Source organism: Leptonotus elevatus, chromosome 6 (genome assembly GCF_054856555.1).
Source record: "Leptonotus elevatus isolate MCC_2025b chromosome 6, RoL_Lele_1.0, whole genome shotgun sequence".
Lineage (NCBI taxonomy): Eukaryota > Metazoa > Chordata > Actinopteri > Syngnathiformes > Syngnathidae > Leptonotus > Leptonotus elevatus.
The window spans coordinates 15,944,590-15,964,463 of record NC_141244.1 but is presented as its reverse complement, the minus strand read 5'-3'; the positions used below and the strand labels follow the sequence as shown (position 1 = coordinate 15,964,463).

General features: G+C 39.5%; 1 protein-coding gene across 4 annotated transcripts in view; it reads right to left on the bottom strand.

The window, feature by feature from the left end:
• Positions 1-19,000, bottom strand: part of nbeal2 (neurobeachin-like 2) — a 39,345-nt gene extending 20,345 nt beyond the window's left edge. For 2 of the 4 annotated variants that reach the window (XM_086078215.1, XM_086078216.1), the window contains exons 1-15: positions 18,573-19,000; positions 9,457-9,545; positions 9,116-9,280; positions 7,440-7,521; positions 7,207-7,319; positions 6,903-6,985; positions 5,665-5,750; positions 5,264-5,567; positions 5,079-5,185; positions 4,769-4,849; positions 3,634-3,717; positions 2,335-2,433; positions 1,563-2,197; positions 1,357-1,489; positions 11-130 (exon numbers count right to left, since the gene is read on the bottom strand). In XM_086078215.1, coding sequence (XP_085934341.1) covers positions 11-130; positions 1,357-1,489; positions 1,563-2,197; positions 2,335-2,433; positions 3,634-3,717; positions 4,769-4,849; positions 5,079-5,185; positions 5,264-5,567; positions 5,665-5,750; positions 6,903-6,985; positions 7,207-7,319; positions 7,440-7,521; positions 9,116-9,280; positions 9,457-9,545; positions 18,573-18,650 — 2,259 coding nt within the window. In that variant the 5' untranslated portion in view covers positions 18,651-19,000. The remainder of the gene's footprint in view (positions 1-10; positions 131-1,356; positions 1,490-1,562; positions 2,198-2,334; positions 2,434-3,633; positions 3,718-4,768; positions 4,850-5,078; positions 5,186-5,263; positions 5,568-5,664; positions 5,751-6,902; positions 6,986-7,206; positions 7,320-7,439; positions 7,522-9,115; positions 9,281-9,456; positions 9,546-18,572) is intronic. The other 2 variants (XM_086078217.1, XM_086078218.1) reach the window with 2 other exon arrangements.
• Positions 19,001-19,874: the final 874 nt, after the last annotated feature.

The following is a 19,874-nucleotide window of genomic DNA, read 5'->3' as shown; positions in this document are numbered from 1 at the left end:
TGCAACTTACCTCACTCAAGGATGGAAAGCGAATCTGAGCGGATTTGGACAACTCTCCATCGATGAAGATGTTGACCAGGTTGTGACCAAAAGGACGACGACCTTGAATGTGGACTATTGCTACTGCATGCTGTAAATATAATAAATAACAAAGTATTTATATTAGAAATACTTATTATACTTACTAATAAAACAGTACTTCTCAAATATTTTTTGTTACGCAACATTCAGGGGAAAGAAAATATTTCGCACCCCCCTCCCTGCCAACTTTCTGCCACGACTACAAACAGTATCATTTGTCTATAAAATTGCTGTAAGTACATCTCTGCAGAGGAGCTAACTCTCTGACAATGAGAGCACCACTGCCTCCTACTGTAGTGGATGTGCAATTACACTTACACTAGTACGAAAAAAAAGAAAAGAAAAAAAAGGTAGGGATTTGACTAAATTTTAAACTATTAACTATGATTTATTGATTAGCTGTACATTTTTTATATACAGAAATGTACATTTAGTGTGATGAGAAAGATGTCTAAATATGTTTGTATTGCATTACATGGTGAAGTTGTGGCAAAGCAGTGGTCTAGACCACAAACACAATCAATAGCTCTTCTGTTGGTTGCTGAAGTAGTGCACTCCCTTATAATGACCAATTCATTGATTACCATTAGAGATAGAACGATATGTTTTTTTCAGGGCCGATACAGATGCCGTCTATTAGCAGTCAAGGAGGCCAAAAAACGATATTTGGAGCCAATATTCATTTTCAGACTTTGTTGTAATGTCTTAAAGCATGTTTATTGAACAACTTTTCAGACTTTTCAAAATGTAGATTTATTTTTTATTTTTAATCTTAGACAATAGACATTCTTTTAAATTTCTAATAAAATGTATAGGTACCTCACAAGGTTAAAAGTTTGTCTTAAAGGTAAATGGCAACTTATAAATAAATTCCATAGCTCACTATAGTTTTCTACAGTAAAAAAAAATAGCTTTCTCCAAAATGTTAAAATACCTGAAATCTTAAACTTTCATATTTCTTTGTTTTAATGTCAAACAAAAAGGTTCCCAGGGTCAGCAGCATCTCTTATAAAGTTAACTGAAATTTTAAATAAATAGTTCCCTGAGATTTAAATGGTTTTAGATTGACCTTATATCGGCCATCAGATTTTTTTAAAAGGCCGATACTGATATTCATCAAAATGCCCAATATCGGTGCCAATAATCGGCTGGTCTATCCCTAATTACCATACCCTATTTTAAGGTCAAGCATCCAGACCAAAAAAATGAGGTGTAATATTTTCCCTGATGCATTGCGTTTATATTTGGGAGAGGCTTAATCCTCACTGCACTCACCCAGCGTGAGTCAGCTAGTGGGAGTTCCGGCAAGGCGACAGCCATGTAATCCTTTTTAGTGCAAACAGCTACAACCAGCACGCCCTCCATTGTGAAAAAGGCTTCCAGACCTGTTCCACTAGCTGTGAAAAAACTTCATGGAAGACAAAAGTTTTAAAAACCAAAATATACAGTAGGCTACGAGACAAAAGTCACTGCCCTTCTACCTGTATAGCTGCTTCCTGCGAGGTCCTTTTCCCATGTCATGTTGACTTGCTGTGGCCAAGTTGGCGGCGGGTTTATTGAAGTCTAACGGAGGGGAAAGGGGGAAGTCCACATTGAGGCGGAGCCAAGCATGAAAGGCGAAGCTGCTGCCTGACCATCGCTGGATTGTGGGCACCATGATACCCGCCATAGGGGGTGTGAGATCAAAATACTGCAAGGCGCTGTCACGACCTTCTCGCGCCGCCATCGCCGAGAGCACTTGGATGATGCGAGCGCAGTATGGATGCGCGCCGTTTTCCTGATCCAGCCTGAGCAGTTTGAGGAGGCTCTTTAGCTCCTCGGGCTTCAGGCAAAGTGAGCCCAGGTCCTGCAGGAGGCCCAGCAGGGCATCTGTACACTGCCTGTCCAAGTGCTGCGTCTGTGAGAGCACCTGCAGGAGAGCTCCCACCATGCCCGCCTCCACCGCCACGGTCCGGCAAGATAGAGAGCCACCGCATACGGTAGCCAGCCACTGTGCCACCAGCAGCTGAAGCTCCCGATGGCCATGCAGCTCAGGGAGCCATTGTAGAAGCAACAGCAGGGGCTGGTCGTTACTAATGCCTAAGTGATGTGCGTGGGCATACTCGCCCTCCACTGCCTGGAGAGGAACAAACACGGAAGCGGATCATAATGAGGGTGTCATTGACTGACGCCATTTGAAAAGGTCATTTGTGAGAGAAAATGGACTTCTCTCTGTAGGCAATGAGCGGATAATGAGAGGAAAATGCTTTTCACCATGTTCATCAGCTCCTGCAGCAGCCTTTTGGTGGGCGGACCTTGACTCTTGAGCACGTCAAAGAGCTGGGAGTAGCCGATCCTCTCCTTGAAAGTCTCCTGTGGGAAAGAGACAGAAATAGAGAGTCGAAAGCTACTCCGGAGGGAATGCAAAATTGGCACACTTGCAAGAGGCCTATTGGAATACAATGAGATTTCCGACATGAATGAAGAACCGCCTTCCTCAGAAGCTGCGACTATTCTGGTGAAGACATTATAGTAATATTTACTGTGTGAATATATGTTAAGGCTTAACGATTTTGAAAAATTATATTACAATTGTGTTTTGTCAAGGTCCTCTTGCCATGTATTATTTTCCACAAACGCAAGCAATACATACATTTGTATTACATGGCTTTATCACCTTACCTTTTCATGCTACATGAAACAAGTATGTCTAACTTATCTAGATATTACATGAATAAAATATACATGTAAAAAAATAAAGACTACCAACCCACCAAAATAAAGCTTGAGCCCCCCCGCCCACACACACACATTTTTCCTCCCCTCTACTACAATGTGATGTCATTTTGAATTTTATTAATTGTTTGGCCCAAATATATATACATACTGTAAGCTACAACCACATTAATGAACATTAAATAATTTAATAATAATTGGCTCCCAAAAACGTATAAAAACGTTCTATTTTAAATAGTGCCATGGTCCTAAAAATGTTTTTTATGATAGAGCATACAGAAGGCAGACTCTGACCTGAAGAGGTCTTTTAAAGCAATGGTAGTTATGACAAAAAACGGCCAGCAGGTGGCCAGGGTATAAGAGATCAATCAGGGCCCTGTTGCAACAAGCTCTTTTCCCCAGGGTTTTAAACAGGTTTGTGAATAATGATGAAACAAACAGATACAAATATACTTTTTTCCCTGGTGAAAGAAGAGACTCTAATCTTTCTTTTGGTAGGTTCCATGTTTTTATAGCAATAGAACACAATCTTCTGTGGGCCTTGCAAAATCAGTTAAAATCCAGTGTAAACAGCCGGGAGCGAAGGGGGGTTGCTTCAGTGAAAATGGCTGCGAGTGAATGAGTTAAAGGCAATTAAATAATACCTCTATAACAGTGTCACTCACGACATTATTATTTTTGTTAAAGGCAGAGATTTTGGTCAAACTTTTCTACTGGATTGTATTAGAATGCACAAGTGGTCATAATGTCCGGAGTGGCCGACGCATAAAGGTATCCTACTTGAAGATCAATGTCGGTGCAGTTGGACCAAAGATGATCACGTGATGATGTCTTTACCTTGGCAGTGGGAGAGTTACTCATGATGGCTGTAAGGACTCCTAACGCATGCACTGTGATGCTGTCCGAGCCTCGCTCCAGCACCTATATCAACACAAGGAAATGAGTTTCATCATGCCGGTGCAACACAACAAAATGTGTGCTGTTCACCATAAAGGAAAAATAGGATTTGAAGTAGAAGTGGGAGGAAAGGAGCACAGTTATTTGTCCACACCAGGATTATGTGAGGCAATCGGGGAAAAGAAAGAGAGACAATTAAGACAATCCCAGGAAGAGGTATGTTTTTTTAATACTGGTGCCACCAAACCAGCAACCAAGGAAGTAATAGGAGCCATGCATCAAACACCATTTCATGCACTATTTAAAAACTAGTTCAGTGAGATCAACAGGGAATTCAGCCTGTAACTAGAAATAAATACCGTATGATATATATGAGCTCTCTCCCCCTATTAAAACTTAAATCACATAAAGGTTTCTTGTTGACCCCCTCCCCCTCCCAAACAAATCTAGCTAAAGTTTATTTCACTTTGTTAAAGCAAGAATCCCATTGGTTTAGGAGTAGCTTATCTAAATAGGTCAAATCTGCAATGATGTGCTCCTGACATGATGTAGTTCTAAGCCAGTCTTCATTCAACCAATCAAACATGCATGCATGGTAACTGAATACTTTAAATTGTCTACAAGTGTGAATGAGAGTGGATGGATGGATATACAGTAAAAGCTGGATGATCTAACTATGGTAACACCCCCAGCCTCCCCCCCCCCCAATCAGGGATCATTGCGCAAGATATCCGAGCAAAGTGCCCACCAATTTTAAACGATGTCAGTGATGTTTTCTGTCAGCACTCTACCAGGTGTTTCAAATCGCACACCATTTTGCTGCTTGAAAATGTGTGTCTTCATTTTTAGTGTCCAACTCGACTGTCATAAAGTGAAAATTTGTTCTCGCAATATATGTGCAAAGATAAGGTCACTGTCTCACCCCAAGTGACACTTATCATATCAGTCTTCATAAGCCTGCCTTCCTGTCTAAAGTTTCCTGTTTAGACAAGTGGTATCTGTGAACCAGTGGAGAGAAGGCTGAGTTTCCTGCTGACAGATCAATAAACACCAAAGGTTTATTTGGGGGGAGTACCTGGTCCACTTTGACCTCTGTGAGTAAACTTGTAGTGAGGTCACATTCACTCTTCGGCCTAAGACTGTTGCTCTGAAAGAGCTACAGGACATACACACAGTACAATTTAAAAATGCAGACAGTTAGACGTAACGTATTGCAGGTTTTGATATTTAAGTGACACACAATGCTGAGGGAAGTCAGACAGCAATCAGGCAAACAAATGAGGAAATGCATTTGAGGAATACGAGGAAAATAAACGAGGAAACCTGTGCAGACTAGACATGAATCACAAGCTGACGGGCACATTTCCGACGGCCCGGCGGCTAACCTTGCTGTTCTGTATGAGCCTGAGGATGTGCTCAAAGCAGTTGTTGTTCAGGAAGACAGCCTGGAGGGCAGGCCGGTCCGAACACTGCAGGATCTCAGGTACTGCGGCTGCAAACGAGAGCAGAGTAACATGAGCTGCATTGTCACGTCAGTCATTTGACCTCCGTGTGGATTCAGTCATCTTACTCAGCATCAGGCTTTGGAGCGAGATCAGGCTCTCCTCAGAGTTCTGCCTGTCTTGCTGTTCACTGCTCAGCGGACGGTTCCAGTTAAGGAGCTGGAAGAAACTCTGCAGTATGGTCTTGATTTCCACCTGCCGCTCTGAGGGGCTGCTAAAATGCAGCAGGTGGATCATCGCAGTCAGGCACTGCAAGGTCAGCCGAGGGAGCGACGTGTCCTTCGACTTCTGGGAGGCCCGGCAACACCAAGCTTGCAGCACGGAGAAGAGGTCCTCCACAGCGTGAGAGGTGACAGCAAGGAGACCATTCTTCTGAAAAGGCACATAATACCACGATGATCCATGGTAATCAAATTCCCAGACAATAATAAACTCTGATTATGAGGATACAGAAAATATGGCGACAGACCTTGCCCCCGCTAATGACGGCTCCCTGGAGATGGACCAGCTTGAGTGTGAGAAGCTCTGGGATCTTCTCACTGTCCTGCAGACTTTCTATAAATAGGAAATCGTGCGTAGGTCAATGTTCAAATGGAGACATTAAATAAACATTATGCAGTACTAAAAAAAGAACACACCACACTCACTACGGCAAACACAAATAAAACCCCTTTATTGAATGACAATCAATAAAATAGCATTTTACTCTAACACCTTAATAAAACTGACTCAGAATCAGCGGTGGAAAATCTGGATCAAGAAAGTAAAAACCCTGTCACAGTTTGGCTTTGCCCCTGATGCTAGCTAAAAGGTAAACAAACACCATAGGAGCTAGCTAGCTAGCACCTGGGACTAAAGCCGAACTGATGCTAGCTAACTAGCCAGCTCCCTAAAAGGTAAACAAACACCATCGGAGCTAGCTAGCTAGCTAGCACCTGGGACTACTAAACTGTTATAGGGTTTTTACTTTCTGAACCTGGATTTGCCACCTCTGCCCAGGATCTGTTTTGGCACTTAAAATCCAATACAAGAGCTATGAAAAGTCTATACGTAAAAAGCTAATTTTGTTGAGCACTGAGTGAGTTGATTAATTTGTTTATTATTGTGGTTTATGGTGTAGAACTGCACTAAAATACCTAACATTTAGCAAGCGTATTTGACACTTTTCCGTTTTACACCACTGCAAACTACAAGCACAATAACAAATGCAAAATGTTGACCTTTGCCAAGGCCAAACAGACTTAATTTGAATAAGTAGCAAATGCTAAACCCACCTCCGACATAGGCCGGTAGTCTGTCATGAAGATTAATGCATTATTCATTAAGAAATTAACTCTGAGGTTATTAATAGCTCTCATGCGCTGCCAATCAAAAATGAGCATTGTTGTCTTATTAACGCACGACTTTTTTTTTTTTAACACACCACCTGTGTTGAACCACATTATATTAACCTATTATGGTTATTGAGTGTATAGAACAATAGTATTAGCACCATCTTTGTAAATCATGTTATGTAAGGGAATCTGGGTCTAGTGAGATTACTGCAGGTTCCAGTTTGGGGCAAGAAAGCAGTGGCCACAAAAATATTTACAGCATATGTACTACATATGTAGATATCGTAAACCTGCTCTTTACATATTATGTACAGAGCAGGTACGATATCTCGTGCTCTGCAAGTGTGATGACGATCAGAGACGAGCTCCTCACCGTGGAAGACAGCGGTCAGCTCCTCTGGCAGAGGCAACGGAGAGAATTTGTACTTGTTCCTCTCCAGCGAGCTCACCTCCTCCCTGCAACATTCGCACAAGGCCGGAGTCAGGCCCTCCTACTCATACCAGCAAAATACCGCTCTACTGAGTCTTGACGTCAAGAGGCACTCAGACAAGATGTTACACATCCCCTATGGTTGAGTAAGATGCTAAAAGTATAATATAGAACTTGGTGGAGTTTTGTGTCAATACATTCCACCGACAGACTTACAGGGACTGTACATGCTGTACTCACAACTTACCCTGCCAGCCGTCTCCTCCACGTCTGATAAGGATCAAAGATACTCTCCCACAGCACCAGTCCGTAATACATGACAGACTGCAGGGTTGACTGGTCCCCTTCTCCATTCTTTATCTGATGAACATTTGGTGTGACAGGGGCACAGAAATTTACGGATTGAAAATTCTCAAGCCCGCATACCCTTATCAGAAACCAACCGTTAACAGCTTAATGCTCAGTTTATAAATGCCATACCTGATGCAGACAAAAATTCAAAAGCTTTATCGAGTCAAAAACAAAACTGGGGTTCTTCTCTGGGTCGGTGTTCTCCATGTTTCTAGAAGTTGAGAGAAATGCAGTATTAGGAAAGTGAACGTTTGCAAGATGGCCATCTATGGTAAAGAACAGAGTATAGTGTATGCGCAGAATGAAAGGGAGAACTTCCTGACTAAGGGTTGCAGTCTCTTTGCACAATTCATGTCGCAATGTCAGGAGAAACAAAATAACTGTAATTTGCCAGCTTCCCTTATGTCAGTAATGAATTAAATCAGTGATTCTTAAAGTGTGATACTAGTGCACCAGTGGTACTCAGGCTCACTCTAGTAGTATGCGAAAGAATCATTGTAGTTTGCTTTTTTCACTTGCATTCGACCCTGCGGCTAATACAAAGGTGCGTCTTATCCATCAGATCACAATGGGGCACACTATAAAGGAAGCGCAAGAGCGTCAGGCAGAGCAAAACAAACCAAGTGAGCCTAAATACAGTAGGAGAGACAGAACGAGAGCGAGACAATTTGCGCCCTCATTATGGAAAAGAAAGTAGCGGGAAGCCGGGAACCCGGTGCGGTAACATTAAAACACCTGCGGCTTACAGTACAGTACAGAAATTACTGTAATTAGAGCTACAACAACAGAAATATGCAGCATCCAATACAAAGATATACGTTTTCTTCCACCATTCATGGTACTTTTCTGCCTCTCTTCATCCTTTTTTTTGTACATTTCATGACTATTTTTTTTTTTGACATTTTCTTCTACCTTTTTGCTATAAATTTTCTGACATTTTTGGCAATTAGGTGGACATTTTATGGTAATTTTCAGGATTTTTTATTTTATATTTGGAAATTTTATGGATACTTTTTGAACATTTTCTTAAATAAATTATCTGATTTTTTGGGGAACATTTTATGGTAATTTGGGGGAATATGTCTTTTTTTGGGGGGACATTTTAATAAATCATTTTTATGTAAATCATTCATTCATTTAAAGAATATCAAAAATGTAAATAATAATGATAATAATATATATATATTTTTTTACTCATTCACTCCCAGCCATTTTCACTGAAGCAACCCCCTTTGCTCCCAGCTGTTTTACTGGATTTTGACTGATTTTGCAAGGCCCACAGAATATTGTGTTCTATAAAAACATGGAACATACCAAAAGAAAGATTAAAGTCTCTTCTTTCATCAGGAAAAAAAGGTGTGTTTTAATCTGTTTCCGTTTCATCATTATTCACAAATCTGTTTAGAACTGTGGGTAAATGAGCTTTTTTCAACATGGCCTTGGTTGATCTCTTTTGCTCTTCTGCTACCTGCTGGCCGTTTTTGTAATAACTACCATTTACTCAACAGTTCTCTGCAGTTGAGAGGCTGCATCAAAGCCCTCTGTATGCACTAGCATAAAAAACATTAAAAACATAAATAAGTCTTTGTGACACTTAAAACATTTAAAATAGAACGTATTTATAAGTTTTGGGAAGCAAATGAGTTAGGAGATCCACAGGGAGCAACAAGAGAGGGGCTGAAGAACAGGTTGCAGACCCCTGGTCTAACAATACAAGTATGTGGTTATTTTCTATCATGACAGCGCAATCTATACTTTACTTCATGCTTTTACAGAAAAAAACAACCCCACTACTGTAGCCTAACCTGCAGACGATGATGAAGAACTTGATGAGAAGGAGGGGGTGGGGTATGTTGATGCTCTGGTCATGGCTGTCTGAGAGGTGCGCCGCACTTTGCCAAAGCTGCGTGCTGAGGAAGACCAGGACCTCCCTGGGGAGCAGGGGCACCTCGCCGGTGCACTCCTCCAGCCTGGAGGATGAGAGGGATGAGAAATGCGAGGGAGGAGGAAAAAAGCGTCATCACAGAGGCAGTGTTTAAGTGGAAGATAAACACGTCAAAACGGTATCTGTGCAACAGGTCAAAGTTCAATCTGCTTTGGGGAATGGTGAAGGTACGCAGTTTGTGTTGAAGATAGAACTTCTTACCTCCGAGGCTCGAGCGAGTGAACATCTATGAGTCTTTCAAAGGACCCCACAAATGCCTCGAGCCACTGCTGCAGATAGCCCACATCTTTCTAGAATCAGAAGGGAGAGAAGTTACCCGTGAGAAGTTATTACCTCATAAGTACAAACTAGCTAGGTATTTACTGAACAGTATGTGTCATTTGTAGTGGTGTAGAACCACAGTTTCATATGAATAATGTTGGGGTGAGGGGGGTGAAGTCATTACACAAACACTAGGAACAGTAAATGTGAGTGAATTGTGCATGGTGCTATTATGTAACAAAGCAAATATACCAATATACCAAATATACCATATACCAGAGCAGAAATACTGAAAAAGATATCATATAGCAACAGTAACATCAGCTAATTAAACTGGCCCAGTCATGTCAGTGATCATGAAATTACACAACAATCAACTAAATGGAATGCAGACCAAGATTGCGAAAAAAACAAAAAACAAACATCTGCTAAGCAAAGTGGTACACTGTGTCTCCAGTCAGCCTTACGACCTGATTTTTGTAACAGGATGTTGCAAAGAGATTTAACTCAGAGGAAAAGCATGAGCCATCTTTTTTTTTAAACAAAAATCAACTAAACAAGATGCTAGTTATGTAAAAGATGCACAATAATTCACAGCAACAACATGACAACATTTCCAGAGTGCAACATAAAAATCTTAGTGGTAACAGTCAGGATCATCGCTTAAGCGTACTTATTTACATCGAAAATTGCTTTAATCAATTTTTTTGTGAACCACATCCTTCCTGCCTTTACCCTCACACCACCTTCTTTATCTTACATCCATCTCAAGAACACAATGTCTTATAGGTCACGATTGTGGGTCAAACCTTTCAACAGACTCCTTAATTAGGATTTGCAAGCAAAACCTTGACATACACATAAGAACCAAGGTGATGCTATCAAAAATAGTGACACACACACACACACGACTTGAAGTGATATTTTGAAGTGCTGGATGATTGAATAAACAGAAGATTGACATTAGCTGACTATGCATAAAGCCTCTGATAGTGAACGGGGGCAGACATGACTTCTTCACAGCACAAAGATAATGTATTGTCAATAATATCTTTTCATTGTATAAGTCTGAGCATGGGAGGCCAGAATCCTGCGACCCGGTCTGAAATGTGCCGATGCTGTACCGCATCTCGGCAAGTCATTTTTTTCCACGGCAGCCACTCTAACTCGTTTGTTTCTCGTATCCCAACGTCAAGCGATAACCAGGAAATGACATGCCACTTTAACTAAAACTTGTTTCCTTGGTACGCGACAAGCCCCTTCCTCTTCTGCGCGTTGTGCGCAAACACGAGGAAAGTTGAAGTAAAAAAATAAAATTAAAAAAAGTTCCTGCAGCACAATCCTGTGGGACCGTATTTATGCTAATTAAATGTTGCTCACTTGCATGAGCATATGCTAAAAATAAAAATAAAGAAAGAGTTCACTGAAGCGTGTATCAGAATTGAGTTCAACTAACATGCAGACATACCTGTTTCAAGTGATGATAATAATAATAATGATACAGAGATGCACAATATCACTTTTTTTTTCAGTCCGATTACTAGTACTTAAATATGAGTAATCACTGATACCAAATACTAGTACTTGATTATGTTTATGTACATCTTGCCATTGTGATGAAAATGTGTTTCATTTTAATCACATATTTAGCAACTCAAAACAAACTTTTCTTGAACTTGACGTGAATCATATTTTGCAGCCGACCTGCAAAATAGATGATGAAAGCAGCTCGACTCCGGCCAAGGCGGTTTGTGTTGTCATCCGTGTTTATCGTGAAGTATTGCACACAGCTGACATGGCGCCTACTCCAGGCTGGTTTAATGGTATTGGTGTCATGGTATTGGAGGTTCTATTTTATTTTATTTTATTTTTTTGTTACCATTACCATCATCGGTATCGGTGCATCACTTGCAATAATGTGTGTACAATACTAGTGAATGAATATAATATATATTTCTCAGAACAGCACTTTTCTGTTTCGGACCAAATTAGGAAAGACTTGTTAAAAGATGTTTTAGAAACTGTGTCTCAATACCGCTGTCCACATAGCGCATGATCTGTTTGTTTCTTGACCTAGTTGTTGCTGTACATTCAGTTCACTTAGCTGACACTGTAACATTTCTTCCGAATTCAAAAATCTGATTACAAAAAGGAAATGTTTGCTGATAAGAGGTAAAAGCAGGGGAAGTACCTTGTAAAATCGTTAATACATTTCTTAAATAATAATCCAAGCGACAATACTTTTTCTATCGATCACACACTCCCGGCAACACATTTCTCCTAATATTTGCCACAACACTAATACTGCAACTCTTACATGTCATGAGATGTGTCAACTCCAGACATGTATCTGTTCTGTCTGCAGCTGCTGCTTGACATTCAGCTTGGCTCCGTCTCCCTGCTTTAGTGGCAGCAAAGAGCACTTTGATTGTCCTGCTTGTTGGCCCTCGTGCCGGTTAAGAGTGCAGAAACCGCAAGTGTCATGTGAGCTTGAGCTTTTCTGACCTTTATTGAGCCAATGCTCCCATTTTACATTAGAAATTTTTCACGGAACACCACCATACAAAAATGGCATAAAAATTGTGAACTATGAACTTGTCTCAGTGTGAAATATGGGCCTGTTTAATTGAACACGTTTATTTTACCTTCTGACATCCAATGAGAGAACATTTAATTAATCAGTTTTTCCAGATCTACAAATATGTATTTTAAATGAATAAATGAAAATATTGATAGAAATAAAATGCAATGGTTGGGAAACACTAGTATATCCAGTATGCAGCAAAAATGAGAAATATCTGTCTGTGTGGTGCAAATGGTTGGCTCATCACTAACCTCATCATTACAAATGTTGGTGAACAGAGCTGAACAGAGCCAGGATGTCATGCCGGTCACTTTAATTAGTCCCTTGCCTCCACTTAAGTCAGTAATCACCAGATAATCACCAACAATTTCTCAGGTTGAAACCTTATTATTAAGAACAGAATGTCACACAACCACTGGGAAGTGGAAAGATGTTTTGTTTTCTTAATTTTCGTTTGGGAATATGTCATGTCGAAGGTCAGTAAATTGGCCCGTGTGCAGTGGGGCATGTCAATATTAGTCATTCGGTGCGAAGACGGACACACAAAATATGACTGTGAGTATTCTTATCGTTGTCTGTCTATATGTTGCTGAGATATTTGTGTTCAATGTGTTGCTTTAAGGGTTAAAGCACTGCAACATAGATGCTAATTAGCATAGCATTGAGCATTTATTTCGACAGTTGTTTGCCTTGTTTAAATCCACAAGTTGTAGTTCTACCCATTTGTTTAATGTTTTGTTTGACAGTAAACTTACAAGTGGGAGTGACATTAAACAGCTAGAAGACTCTTTTTTTTTTTTGACGACTTGTTCACTAGTTGCCAAACTGCTGCTTATCATGAAATGAGTTGAGTAGAGTTCCCTGCCACCATACAGCGCTTGTATCTCAAGTCTGTGTTCGCAAGTTGAAGCATAAAAAAAATGCTCGATCAACAGCTCGTATCTCGAAAAACTAGTAAATCGAGTCACACTCATGTCATTTACATCCTTACAAGGTAGACAAGCATAATAAATGACCTCCGTATTACCTCTTTGTCATTTGTCATGACTTGAGACTATATATTGTTGTTTTTGCAATTGTAATATTAACAGTGTTTAATCTATTTTTACACTTGAATTACAGTTAAGATTTTTATACTTGCCAGTAAAGTTAATGACTTTATTTATTATGATGGTGACAGTTTGACCCCAGAAGCAAAGCTGAAGAAAACGATTACATAATATGTAGATAATGTCACTAATTTAAATTACATTTGACTCCACACACAGACAAAAAAAAAAGGCGCAAATACAGAACTTGTTTATCAGCCTAGAAATGAGTAAAAATAAATAAATGTGAGTGCCACTAATAAGTAAGAATGTATCGAGGCCTAACAACAAACAGTTAAGCAGCTAACAGTAGTTAAAAGTGTACAATACATTGCATGGGAATGCAGGCAAAACACATGAATGTGCCTTCCATTAGTGTACGCATCATATCCGTGAGCCAATTTACTCAACTGTGTCTCTGCGAAACATCAATGAACTTTGAAAACGGAATTTGGGACTGAAAAGGTCAGTTGACAAATTTGCATTGTACAGTGAATCATGGTTATGATGCCGTTTATGATGTGGCACTGGCGCTTTATAACAAAAACAATGCAAAATTTGACTTATTATTAAGATGATGCATTATTGTATATATGATTTACATCACCCATGAACTTACGTTGATCTTAAAAAGACTTGCCAGGAGTATGTGATGTGTTGCACAATCAGAGGAAGCCAAGTTCCTTCATCACACGCAAGCCAGAGCAACATTGGTTCTGAGAGAAAATGTACAGGATGAAGACGATGGGACAAATGTGTTTGAATCAATTGTTTAGATTAAGAACGCTGTCTTTCCTTTTCATTCTTTCCAGTTTGAAGGTTAGGGTTAGGCTGCGATCTGTCTGGGTGTGTTTGTCGTATCTAAAACAGGGTTACAGGTCAAAAGTCATGTTTACTGTCAAACAACAAGTCCTTTGAATGAAATCGGGTCTTTTAATGGAGCCATCTATGCTAATTTGCCTCATTCGAAGTTGTCTTTCAAACAAAACAAAAAAATGTGCTGGCTTTAGAGCAGCACGTGTTCAGACGCACATACACAGGACATGAACACAATGACACACGGAAAGTCTTTGGGAGCATGATTGTTCTCTCAAGTGGCTCTGCTGCCTTTCACCACAAAATTATGTTCCATTTCGATCACACGAGGATGCAGAGATTAAAAACTGGGGGGCTTTCTACTGCGTGGAGGCAAAATCACTCGATTCAAAAAAATATATATATATATCCATTTGGATCAGCGCAAAATTGCACAACCTCATATGTAATTTCTTCAACTCGTGACCAGGGCATTTATTTCCTCAACTGCAAAGAGCATGAGGTGTTTATTTGAAGGGGGCGCTTATGTGAGAGGTTGAGCGAATGCTTGTGTAAGGGTGGAGCCAAACACTCGAGAGTCTGTTAATTGGTCAACGGAGAATTGTTGCTCCCGTGTTACACTGGGAATGGAATGTGTAACACGGGAGAATAATCAATTTCATTTTGTGTGCTCGGTAATTCTTGGTTCCTCTTAATAAAACACAAATTCCCATTGTCACTTGTGTAAAATGCAGATGTGAGAAAAGCGCAATAGTCAGACAATACTTTTATATTAAACAGCGCTTTGGCCTGGGCACAAAAACGGCAAACAGGTGGATCCGCGAGTAGCGAATCGGGAATATGCGGAAAACGCTTTTGTTTCGTGTCCTTTATAGCTTTACCTAATATGTGCACGCAATTGATATTGCTGTCACCAGTTGACAATCACTGGCTTAGAGGATTTAAAGTTGCTTGTGTTTCTTGTTGTCTTCTTCAACTTCAGCTATAAATGGATTGCTATCCATAAAATGTAGTGTTAATAATTAGAAAGATATTTAATTCCTCATTTTAAAATCTATAGGGGGAAAAGATGTTCAGATTAACCACATTAAGAAAACAAATTGCTCTTTCCAAAGCATACATGCAAATTATCCAAGAGCTGGGGGTCATGGGATCTGTCCAAAGTGACCACAATAACCACTTTGATAGTAAATGCTACAGGAGGCAGATGCTCCTTGAATCTTGTTGTATTCCACTTGAGTACCCTTTCAGACTTTGACAGGCCTGACAGGCAGAGATCAAGTCTGCTCTTAAATTCAGTCCCAGTTTGGCAACACCAAAAAATGTCCTTGTGTATGACAAGACATCGTCCTTGTCAAAAGAGCAACACTTCAGATAGCGCTGCTGCGATACGACACGAGGAGCCGCTGCCCCATTTAATCATAACTGGGTAAAAAAAAAAAAAAGTCGCATCTTGTTTTCCTCTGTCCTCAGGCATTGAAGCAGATTGCCAACACATTAAATAGTAATATCATCCACAGCCAATTTGTCGTTCCCCATCAAGAAAAGACATGTCCTGAATGCAAAATAGCAATACTTTAGTTTTATCCCCATCACCAAGAAACATTACAACAACCTGAAGTCACACTCACAAATAACAGCAAAGCACGAATGGTAAACAATAATATAAACAGTATACAGCTACGTATGATAAATGACACATCTTCATGTATTGTTTGCTTTGCTTTATCCTGTTGTAACTTTACCATGAACAGACATATTAAACATGATTTATCAATGATAGTGTTACATTTTTGGCAAGCATACACTTGACTAAATATTGAGATACAAGAGATATTCTACTGTAATTCGAAAGGTAACTGACGCTGCTGGCTATAGAACACACAGACATGTCACAAAACCGTCAACTCATTTCAACAGTTACAGATCAGGTCTTGGATCTTTCAGGGTAATTGTTTCCTGCTGTACGCTACGCACCTATTAATGTGGAATGCATGAATGAATGAAGTGTAAACATAAAAGGTGTAAGTTTGTTTGTGTGTACTGTAAAGACTTGAGCTCACATTTCTACACACAACTTTTAGAATTTTATACTGTACAAAAAAAAAGAAGACCATTTTGGATGAGGGATGGGCCAACTTTGGCCACATTTGAGTTTTGAAATGGACAGATTCAGATAGACAATGTTTTAAAATAATTTAACAAATAAATTAAAATGTGATCTAAAAATTTGTAAATACATACATTTTAATAGTATTAATAATAATAATAGCAAATTATTTAATTTTAAATTATTTTTTATTGTATTTATTTATATTTTATTTTTATTAATAAATAATTGGATTATTTAACATATAAAAGTGTTTATTTTACTAATATTTTGTATGTTATCATTCACAATAAATAATTTCTTTAAAATGAGGTTACAATTAAACTGGATAGAAGAAATACACTTCAATAAACCAATTAAAGGGGGGAAATGCTAAAGTAATACAACATACACACACATATACATTTCCCAACTTTTTGAATTTGTCTGGTGACAAACATATATTTATTAAATATGAATGCATACATTTATATATGAAATCCTACGATCCGTTGATTATCGATACATTTTTAACTGAAAGATACCAAAGAGGCAACATGGGGAGAAATTAAACAAGGATGACTATTTTGGCTGTAGTTTGCAGTGGCATCACCCCATGAGCCATTTCTCATATTTTGCCTGTCTTATGTAACTAACAAGCTAAACATTATGACAACTGTGATGCAGTGCAGTTCTATACACAACTCCAACCACAATCATCCACCCATCCATTTTCCATAGAGTGTGTCCTAGTTAGAGTCACAGGGGAGCTGCAGCCTCTCCCAGCTGACATTGAAGAGATGGAAAGAGGTGGGCTGCACCTAAGACTGGTCACCAGCCAATGACAGGTCACATATAGACAAATAACCGTTCACAATCACATTCACAGCTAACTGTGTGGACAGTTCTCTTCTGGCTGTAGAAAGGCTGGCTGATGGAGGATATATACAAATGTCATGTTTGACTTCTTTTTTTGTTTTTACAACCTGCACTTTGTACAAATAAACTCTAATTTGATACATGCAATGAAGTAGCAAAAAAAAAAAAAGACAAAATCTTAAAAACTGTCATCTTGGTCTGTGGATCGAAATGGCCATAAAGAAGCTGAAAGGGTAGTGAAATCGAACACAGCCCGAGTGTTCAACACACTAAAACAAATCCAGAAAGCAAATTTAAATATTATTATTTCTACATTACAGCTTTCTGTTAAATGTGATATGGCAAATAGTTTATAATTTGTCAGAGTTGTGCAGTGGCCTGCACAAAGCAGCTCTATACAGTGTCAAGTTGTCAACCCAAGCAATAACATCTGTAAGTAGCTGGTGTTTACTTGGGTATCATTAATGTGATACGATTCACAAATCAGCCCTTGTCATACAGCAGAATGTGGAACAAACCATTTTTGCTTATGCAACTGAATTACCCTTTTTAACTGTTATGAAGAGAAATGTGTGTATTTTAGCTGTAGTTTTTTGTTTTGTGTGTGTGTGCATCTTTTCAAGTCTAGAAAAGCTCTGAATAACACCAATTTATTATTAGTAGTAGCTGTAACAGTCAGAGGAGTCACACGCATTGGGGAAGTGGGTGTTGCAACCACCCCCACTTTTTCGACACCCACACTTTTCATACTGGCCCCTCAGACCCACTATTACCCCCCCCCCCCCCAAAAAACAGTGTTTCAACAGGTTGTGGCCATGTCAAATGACCTTCTGCGCCACTGCATTTCCGTGTTAGTCAAGATAGCGGTACTTAGTGTAAAAAGTTTGCGAACCACTGATTTAGAGTCTTCAATGAACATAGCATGCATGCTTTTGGAATGTGGAAAGAAGCTGGAGTGCTCGGAGAAAACCCACGTAAGGAGAACATGCATATTCCCCGCAAGAAAATTATAGGAGAGATTCAAAAGCCAAACCTCACAACTATTTTATTAGCACTTGAATGATCACTTCTGTGAGTGTCAGTACAGACTTATTGTCCTTGTAAAGATTACATGATGTACTGTATTGTGTACCTAATAAACTGACCTAATTATGTGCCTGAACAATAAAACAGTCACTATTTGAATACCTTAACTACAGACATGTGACATTAAGGGTGTGTGGCTACTGCTACAAGAAGCAGGAAATAGTCGGTTTGAGGTTACACCTGCGTTACAGGTCAGGTTCGAGACAAAACGGCATACTGGGTCAACCTGCTACCAAAATCCTAATCAATTACTGCATTAAACTATATTCAACGTCTCATCAAAACAGTCAACATATGCCACATTTTTAATTTAGAAATGTGGAAGCTAACGTGCAAACACAGGACCTACTTCCGCTTATTACCGTTTATGTCACAAACACGAGTCAAAGCGCACCTGAGGAGCAAAACTAACCTGTTTTCCTGTTTGTTTATTTTTTTTTTTAAATAAATGTCAACTATATGCATGGAAGCGCAGCGACAACAACAACAGGTGTCTCCGTCAGGTGTAACTCACCTTAGTGTAGTACAACATCCACAGCTCGTAGAGCTTCTCCTTCGATGCCATTGTTCCTCCGAGCTCCTGGTTGCTCATTAACTCCCGTTTGCGTTTAATTAAAAACTCACAGGAGAGACCAACATGTTCAACAAGGAGCCTGGAGCTGCTTCTTCAAGTCGTTTCCAACACACGGGAGCAGGACGCGGCGCGCTCCTGCCGTCAACCATTCCTATCCCATTCGCCCTCAATTCATTAATCCGCCGAAAAGTGCAGGCAGGCGGGTGGGTCGGGTTAAAAACTTCTCACGAGTTCTTCTCAAACAGGCGGAGTGGTGGACGTGGTCACGGTAGGATTAATATCGAACAAGGAAGAGAAATTGCGTGGAAATAATGCGTGGAGAGGAACACCCATGTCCGCGTTTAGAAGCGAGCGAGCGTCTCGCACAGTGGCTGCTTCCGAGTTGGGGGGGGGGGGGGGTGAGAGAGAGAGAGAGAGAGAGAGAGAGAGAGAGAGAGAGAGAGAGAGAGAGAGAGAGATGCCAAAGTACAGATAGGCTATCTGAAAAACATACTTAAATACAGTAATGAAATATATTTATTTCGTTACATCTCGCCAGTGTTGTTCACACGTGTTTGTCTTACTATCTTAGTGGGGACATACCATTGGCATAATGCATTTTATAGCCCCTTACCCTAACCATCACAATTGATTGCCTAACCCTAGCCCCAACCAAAATCTAATTCAAACCTAAACTCTAAAACCTAGTCTTTACCCTCAAAAAGAGGTCTGGACTGGACAAATTGGTTCCCACAATGATAATTTAACCGGGATTATGGACCCCATAATGTAGCAAAAACACATACACGTAATAACACTTCATTAATTCCCTCATACTTATATATTACATGCAAGGAGAATTACTCAGTGACTCACAAGAGAACACTATAAGTGAAAAAAGTGCCTAAATACTCTACTTGCGCAATTTATTTGATCTTCCAAAAAAGTATACGCATTTACACAAGTAAAAAGTATTTAATTGAAAGAGTATAGGTACATCTCTATGAATTAAAATATAATGGAAAGCTTAATTTATTTCAGTACTGTCAATTTAAATAAATGTGAAACTCATATATTACTCTATATTTAATGTACTAGACTACAGTGTAATATTTCCCTCTGAACAGTATTTTCTCTGTGTTAATGAATCTGAATAATATATGTTTCACTTTTTTAATTTAATTTAAGAATGAAATGGACTTTTACACAGTATTTTAATTTATTGAGCTGTTTTTTTTAAGTGGTTTGGGTGGCTGCATACTC